The following is a 9,118-nucleotide window of genomic DNA, read 5'->3' on the forward strand; positions in this document are numbered from 1 at the left end:
TATATTTTATTATTATATATAATTATATTATATATTTTATTATTATATATAATTATATTATATATTTTATTATTATATATAATTATATTATATATTTTATTATTATATATAATTATATATAATTATTTACTAATCATTATCTCTTATATCATAAATTGTTAATCATTTATTGCAAAAATTAGAATTCAAATAAGTAGATAAAATTAAACAGAAATAAATTTTATCAAATATAAAATAATATTAAATATTGCTGAATAGATATTATGAATTTCATTAAAAGTTTTAACAACTTCGTCGAAAAAAATTCGTTAAAAAAAAATTAATATTTTAATGAATATTAATAAGTAATAAAATAAACTAGATAAAAAAAAATTCTTTAAATTAGCTTTTGTTAAAATGTAAGGTAGTTCTGTTAATAGAAGAATTATAGCAAAAGTTTTATATTGTTTCTTGATAAAAAGATAAAAGTAATGACAATATATGTTTTATATTTCAAAGTAAATTTATTTGTTTTTTTTTTCATTTTTAACATTCAATCAAATAATATTTTAATATTTAATTTCTACAAGATAAATTAAATTTTGCAAAGATTTTTATTAAAACTTTTTGATTTAATCATAAAGTTTTTGATTTTCAAAATAACAAAGTTATGAAAATTTTAAGTTCGATTTTTGATTTATATTATGTTACATATATATAGCATATTTGATCATATATTTTCTATTAAATATCATATCTATACAGATTTGCTCTTTTTGTTAATTTTACTTGAAAAAACTCTGTTTTACAAATCTCAAAATGAAGAATAATGATAAAAAAACAAAAGAATGGAATTTTTTTTAATCCAAATCTTAGAATTATCAAATGTTGTCTGCAAATATATTTTTTAAATCAAAATATGTATATACAAAATTGTATTAAAAACAAGAAATTAATAAATTAACAAAAAAATTAAATTGAGAAGATTTTGAAATTATTAATCATAATATAAATATAATAATGTATTTAATATAATAATATATATAATATTACAATCTTCAGATGTATTTACATGTATAATAGATTCATAGTCAATATATATATATATACACAGTATATTAATAATGTTGTGTTATGAAAGAAAGCTACTATTTATTGTATATATTCATCTATATACAATATTTAACACAAAAATTCACCAAAATCAAATCGATATCATATTAAATCCATAATATTTTTCATTATTGTAATATAATTATATTCTATATGCATATTAGTTCGTCCATATTTTTATATAGCTTTCTTTGAAAAAATTTTTTTTCATATTATTCAAAAATTATGTCTTTAAATCAACTAATCCTAATAAGGATTCATCAATTTTTTCGACTGAAATATCAAATTTAATTTTTAATGTTATTATCGTAAATATCGTAAATATTTTAAGGTTACATTTGTTGGAAGATAATATATTTATACCTTATGTTTCATTTTTCCAAACATCACATAAAATTCGAATATCAAAGTAATATTTTTCAATTATATCGATTTATATTTTTTCGTTACATCTCAAGTGCAAGAACTTTGAAACATGTGAATTAATTTTAACAAAATAAGAAATTAGTGAATTGAAAAAGTAATCCGCTGTCTTAAAGATTTAAAATAAACGATACTTTCATGTTAATATTCCGAAATTAATAATTTATATTATTCGAAATTATTTAATTAACAATTTAAAATTATTTATGTATATTTATCTTTTTTTTACGATTTAGCAATCAGATATGTGTCTCATTTGTAGATATATCATTATCAGACACTTGATATTTGAGACGTCCATTTTTCGTATGCACCAAAACCGATGATTTTTTTAACTGATTTAAAAACTGTGCAGATACAATTTCGTTGTTATTCTTTTTCGCTGTCAACGAATCGTTTGCAGGTACATTTTGTCGCTTTTCCATTTCTCTATGATCTGGCTGTGTTTCCCCTTGTAAATTGTTTTCCATGCAGCTCGATGCGTATCTGCCTCGGGAACAATTCCCAAAGTTAAATTCGTTTATAAACTTTCATGTAATAAACAATTCGGAATTCACGAAAATTGTAGAAAGAGATACGAAATTATCGAGTAACAAGGGAGATGTTTTTAATTATATATGAAATTTAACTTACATGTTACAACTATTTTGTCTATTTGCATCTCTTCCACGAAAAACCTGAGATCTTTTGTTACTACCACAAATTACACTCGAATCTCTCACGCTACTTAGGCCGGTTCTGGTAATAGATGGATTGCTAGGCGAGCATCGACACGTTTCTTTAAAAGCGTTCCGATATTTCGCGCTCATCACATTATACAATATAGGATTAATAGTCGTGCTGAAGTAGTAAAGACAACCAGTGAGCGGATATACCCACTGGTTTATGTCATCGTATGTCGAGTCCTCATACACATATAATAATCGTTGAACATGAAACGGCGCCCAACAGATGAAAAATGTGATCACCACGGCACCTGTAGAATCAATTCGAAGCACGATTTCTTTTTATCACTAGCTTCAATCTCTTTATATTAGCAGTGAATATTTTATATCAAATTTCATTTACTTACTATTCTATTTCTTTCCTCTTTATCTTTTGATTTTTTTTATAATTTTTCATTAAAAAAAAATAAGAGATATTAACACTCTACAATGAATTTCAAAGAAAATAAATAGCAATGCTTATGAATAAATTAAAATAAAAATTAAAGATTTTAGAGAAGGAAAAAAATTAATTGAGTAATAAAATTTTCAAATGTATTTCCAGCGAGCAAGAATATTCTTATTTTCAAATGTTTAGCTTTTATCACATATTATCGACAAGGTGAAAATTATCTTATAGTGTGATGATCTCAAAGAGTTTGACATCCACGTTCAAACGTCAGTTTTCTCATCAATTTCTAAAACACGTTCCTTGATAGGATCTATGTGGAATAATGTCTGTCGTCATGGTTAAATCAGTTTCTCATATTTACTGGCACGGCAAAGATATACGCGTGTGACTAATGTTGTAATTTACGAGCACATTAAAAATTTATGGGTGCAAAGGACGGGATGATGTTTATTTAAGATTGATCATTTACTCAGCATTCGTGTGATGGTTTTTCGTGACTGGACTTGTTTCGTTTCCCCGTGAACGTATCCCTCGACGTTCTCCGCAAGGCTGTCATTTTGTATTCGTAATCCTATCCGAATATAAAGTACCGCGATAAACACCATTGGTATGAGGAAAAAGAGAATGCAGCTAAGTTGATAGAGAGGAAATTCGGGCATGTTTTCTTTCAGCATCGCACAAATCGCGGATTCCTCTGAATTTCGTTTGGAGTCTGTAAATGAAAACGAAGCGAAACATTCATCGAAAAAGAATCGAAAACCATTAAAATATATGAAATATATATACATGGTCAAAATATGCTGAAAAATATTTTTAATCGCGTATTCTGCTCTTATTTGTTTCTGATTTTCCAGACCATTCATTATTGAATCAATAAATTTTTATTATTGACTAAATTTTCGGATCATAAACGGTATCTGTAATTATATAGTTCATATGATTGAGTAAATATCTAATATTGTACCAATCCTAATGGGAAATTATATATTAATATAATATCATTTGTAATACGAATGTGTGACATTTATATATTTATTCGTTATAGTTGTTTGAATTTTTATTTATTATATTAATATAATATCATTTGTAATACGAATGTATGACATTTATACATTTATCTCTTATTAGTTATTTAAATTTCTAGCCTATATCTCTATATGGTATATACAAATTGTATAATAATCTAGAATTATTTCTCGTTCTTGCATCAACTTTCATTATGTAAACGTATAAAGAAAAATTTTTTTTTAATATGAATGATGATTAAAAACCACAAAAAATGAAAATATATAATTTTGCTCAAGAACTCACTTTCTGGATATTCAACGTAATTGATATCGATGTAAGTTGCGAATGGCATAGCAAAAATTAAAGCTATCAGCCATGCACCAAAGATAGATCGTATAGCACGTTTCAAACCGCTCCGATAATGACGAAGAGGATGATAAATTGCCAAATATCTTTCTATTGAGAATGCCACTATAGTTAATACTGATACATAAGAGGACCTTCAAAAAAGAAAATTCTTGTATTCCTATGCAAATTCGATATCTTTTTGTTTTTTTTTAGAGTTAAGCTTCTAATATTATTTATTTTTCATTACGTTGACTCACGTTTCAGAGACATACGCTCTTAATTTGCATATTCCTAATCCCCACTGCCATGGATATTGTTGCCAAAATACGCTCAGTTCAAAAGGTAAACCTGAAAATCAATCGAAAAATTCGTACTCATACACGTGCTATAATCATTTTCATTCAGAAATGAATTCATGTTTTTCTTTGATTGACACATTTTATTTATGAAATTATTATAAGATAAAATAATGATGGAATTGTGGCGATGAAGTAAAGATGTCTGCATTGAATTTACTGGTTCAATTTTTTTTCATGATCGATCTACAAATCGACGATTTATAAATAATTCAAAATAACTTAGATTGGAAGAAAAGGATAAAATTTCTTATAATAAAGCGTAGAAACAAGAGAAGATTCAATAATTTAAATGAGATTCTCTGAACAAATATTTCTTTTGTCACAACTTTATTTATGAAATTCAACTTTCAAACTATACTTGTTTTTATTATTTAATAAATCAAAGATTATATTAATAAATCAGATTTTGTTAAATTATGATTTAATCAATTGAATCAATCGAAAAAAGAAAAAATAAAACAAAATAATGATTTCAGAAGAAAAAATCAGAAATCAGTAAATATAAATTAACTGTAATTGTTACTTTCGATGCAAAACAATTACAGAGATCATACTCGATAGAAATAAAATTGTAACACGAAATTGTTCATTATAGCAAGGAAGATAATTTATTAGCCAACAATTACGGTGCCAATTTTGCAAATATTATCCGATATCTGATAATTTTGCGTAAAATTTTATATTAAGTGAAATTATTAATTATTAATTGTATATTGGGAAGAAGTAAATCAAACAATATTACAACAAATAATGAATTATTCGAGATAAATCCTTTTCTTAAAATTTGTTAACTCTCATTAACACTCTTATTTTCTTTTTTTTTTCTTTTATTTATATGAATGAATAATTTATAGAACTTTCATTTCTAGTATGAATATGATGCATGAATATAATTTTTATCAATAAAATGAATTTTAATGCGTTACACGTGCGTCAAAGTGCAACAGCACAGCACGTAAATCATAATAATTAATGTTTCGATATCGCAAAATCATCAAAAATATCCTTTAGAACTATTTTAAGTGATGATTGTAGATTTATAAATCATATAATATTAATACTTTAATATTAATACTATTAATTTAATAAATAAAATTCTACTTGTAATTGTCATAACTCGTTCATAGCTAAATCATTCTTATTGATCAATATTAATTATTAAAATAAAATTTAAGTAAAATAATATTAATATTAGTAAAATATCATTGAAATAAGAAAAAACAAATAATGAACATTAACAAACTTACCTAATATTAGAAACAGCAAATCAGATACCGCCAAATTGAACAGGTAATAATTCGTCGGTGTCTGCATAGTCGGATTTCTCCAAATAACGATGCAAGTGATGATATTGCCAACAAATCCGGTTACAAAGATGACGACGTACGTGAGGGTGATAGGCACTATCAACGTCAAGGATAAGTATTTAGGACCGCGTACTTTTTCCAAATATTTCAATTCGTCGCTAATATTCTCATAAAACGAATATTCCGATACGTTCATTGTTCATTAATTTTCATCACCGTTTGCGATACCAAATCGATTACTTTCCGATTATGTGCCTTTTCTCTTAAGTCACATACACAAGAACAAACGTTCTTTCTCACTTTGAAAATTATTTCGAAAACTTTTTCTATAAATTATTCGTTTCATACGAATCTTTTCATTATTCGTCGACAAACGATTATTCCTCATTAACGATCATCATCATAATCAAAATTAATTACGTTTGGAAAAAAAAATGTCACAAAATATTTTTACGATAATAACACCGCCACCTCTATTCGAGGGATGATCTGAAAAGCGCACCGTTTGCCAGATCGTGAACAAGTGACGTGTCGCGACTCACTCCTGAGTTCCTCGCGCCCATCTACCACGCACGTAACCAACCCTCCGCTTTAATCTACATGAACCCTCCACATAACTCGACTAATAAAATATCACATATCTCGCTAATTCTGATTACCAACAAGAATTTTTATACGGTTATATATATTTTATATATTTTACAAGTTGTTACCTGTAAAAATTTATCATTCACAGATACATCTCAATGTTTTTGCATTCTAGAATAATGATATAAAATTAAACGCGTAGACAAATTAAATCTTCCGATAAGACGATAAATGGTTTTCATTTGGATTTAAACCGAAAAATTGAAAATTTCCTTCTGAATATTTCTTTTATCCCTTCTTTAAGTATAATCTAACATATATATATATATATTCGAAAATTTAATTTCGCTCGATCATTTCGCTCGATCACGTCAAAAGAATAAATGAATGAAAACGTTATTACTCGAATACATTACGAAGATTTGATCATTTGATCTCCTTAAGAGGAAAATTCCAAGCTGTGCGTGAAGAGTTCGTTAAGATCTTCATTATTAGAAGTTTATACCTGAGTTGTTATGAATGATCTTAAATCATACCAATATGCAATTAATATCACCTAAAGTTGAAAATAATATCAAAGAATATCTTTAGTGCCCATTTAAATTATAAAACCACTTTCATAATGTAAAAGTATAAATTTATTTCGATTCATGTTATACACAGAATGTTATAGTGTCTCATATAATCAATAAATCGTAAACATTCCTATATGTTCGATCTTGATTTCAAATTTTTTTCTTTTTCAATCTTGTTTCGCGTTTCTAAAATTTTTATTCTGTAATTATGTTGTAATTATTCACGAATCTTCTATTAGCCCATCTCTGAATATTTTTTGAATTGGTTTAGATATCTTATGTTTAGATTTCTAACTTGTTGCATTTATTTATATAATTCTTTCAGTAATTTAAAAGAATTCCGCAATAAAATATAGAATGATCTTCGGTATCTTCTTTATTTAATTATTAGATTCAGAATCGGTATTTTGAAGAAAAAACTGAACTACATATTTTTTTTTCGATTTTTTTGATTTTACCAACAAGTATTTTCTCTTTTTATCACGGTTAAATTTAGCAATTTCATTTGCATGTTTCGGAAGATGTATCTGATTAAAATGGCAGAGCAAAAAACGATCTTCATATTTGAAAGGTTTTTCTATTGGCGAAGTACACGAATCGAAGATTAAAGTCAACATGCCAAGAATAAAAATGTAGAAAATGAACTGAAAAATATATGATGATTTGGCATTGAAATATATCACAATATAATTATTTTTTTAATATTAATGGAAAAGTAATAAAAAAAAGTGAGAAATAATTTTATTAGATTATATAATGAATGAACGTGGACAAAAACGAAAACAGAATACGAAACAAATTCCTATTTTCTTTACGACACGTATTTCGCGCTTTACCTTTGAAGTCTTCTTACCGTGTACCGAGATAATAGCATTACGTTTCCTTTTTGTCCTTATTCAGTTTACAAGGAAGTATTTAGATAAATAGTAGATTAGAAAACGTTGAGTCTGAAAAGTAAAGAGGAAAATCAATAAAATCGCGCATATTAGAGAATATGAATGAAGTTTAACAAGTTATTTAATACTACTACGTAAGAAAATAATATTACCCATTGCAATGATTTCTCTCCCGTTAATTGTATGAAAATTATTCGAAGAATACACGTGTATACCGAGAGGAAGCATTCGACTATCACAAAGATGAGCAATTTTATCAAGGAATAGAAATATTCTATCAAATCGAACATTATTTTTTCGAACACTGCCACTTTTATGTTCTTCAGATATTATCTCTAACATTCTTTGTGATGGAATATTGTGGACGGAAAATTGTAGGGAAAATTCAATTCAGGTTATACCATTCATTTTGACAATTTGGACGGACGAAATTGCTGACACATTCATTTGTTCATCGATAAGAATTATTTTCTAGATTAATTTAACAATATTATTGGATACTATATTATATTATTTTGCGGATAGATATTTAGGTTTTTTCATCTTGTAAAATAAAAACAAAAATATATAATTTTTATAATTTTAGAACTAGAATTAATTTCTAATACGGTTATCCGAAATAAATCAATTACATAACAAGATAATCAAAAATTATTTTCATTCCCGCAAATATGGAATTCCATTAAATAAATCATAAAGTTTTTTTGTTGATCATATGTGAACTCGAGAAATGGATATTTTATAGTAACATAACTTTAATTTTCATGATGATAAACTTTATACAGACGTAACTTTATCATATTTTCTTCGTCTACGTTCATTACAAAGTTTGAACTTGTCAATCAATATTTAAAACTCTCTGGAAATTAATTAAATTCTGTTTCTCGGTTAAACAATTCTTGGAAAAGTTTAGGAATGCACTATTTTTAAATATTCAAATAACGTTCATCATTTCGTAGTAATATTATTATTATGAATTTTATTATATATTTTTCACATTTTTCTCATATTTATTTCATAATTCTTCTCAATATGTGGAGTTATATATATATATAAAAGAGAAATAAATAAATAAATAAAAACAAGGAATTGAAATAAAATGAAGAGAATATATTTGTAATTTAACTTTGTTAATAAATAAAATACTTTTAATATGTTTGGAATATTTAATAAAATAATTTAATGGAAGAAGTAGTTGTATATTAAGAAAATTTTATAAGATATATTTTTCATGGCTCCAGACATTTTTAAATTAATTTCCTGAAAAAGATTCGTCTTTAATAAACACATTTAATAGTGTCGACATTCTTTGATACAAGAAGCCATTCTTTGCTCACGCTTCTAGACGCTAAGAGATTTTTATTCGTCTTTCTTATAGAATTTCTACTTTATAAAAATGTTGCTAT

At 25.6% G+C, this 9,118-nt stretch overlaps 1 protein-coding gene across 3 annotated transcripts; it reads right to left on the reverse strand.

Moving 5' to 3' along the window:
- Positions 1–988: 988 nt before the first annotated feature.
- LOC108002738 (neuropeptides capa receptor-like) lies at positions 989–8,970 on the reverse strand. 3 transcript variants are annotated; one of them, XR_009828859.1, is made up of 7 exons: positions 5,594–8,970; positions 4,245–4,335; positions 3,943–4,139; positions 3,101–3,343; positions 2,149–2,491; positions 1,456–2,001; positions 989–1,365 (listed from the first exon to the last, which is right to left on the reverse strand). XR_009828859.1 is itself a non-coding variant. In XM_017064568.3 (6 exons), the coding sequence occupies exons 1-6, from the start codon at positions 5,847–5,849 to the stop codon at positions 1,755–1,757; spliced, it is 1,377 nt and encodes a 458-aa protein (XP_016920057.1). In that variant the 5' UTR covers positions 5,850–8,970; the 3' UTR covers positions 989–1,754. The 3 variants fall into 3 exon arrangements, 2 of the variants coding, with proteins under 2 accessions (XP_016920057.1, XP_061927354.1); XM_017064568.3 differs by having other exon boundaries at positions 989–2,001; XM_062071370.1 differs by lacking the exon at positions 989–1,365 and having other exon boundaries at positions 1,729–2,005.
- Between the last annotated feature and the right edge of the window lie 148 nt (positions 8,971–9,118).

This window comes from Apis cerana, linkage group LG2 (assembly GCF_029169275.1).
Source record: "Apis cerana isolate GH-2021 linkage group LG2, AcerK_1.0, whole genome shotgun sequence".
NCBI classification, from domain to species: Eukaryota; Metazoa; Arthropoda; class Insecta; order Hymenoptera; family Apidae; genus Apis; species Apis cerana.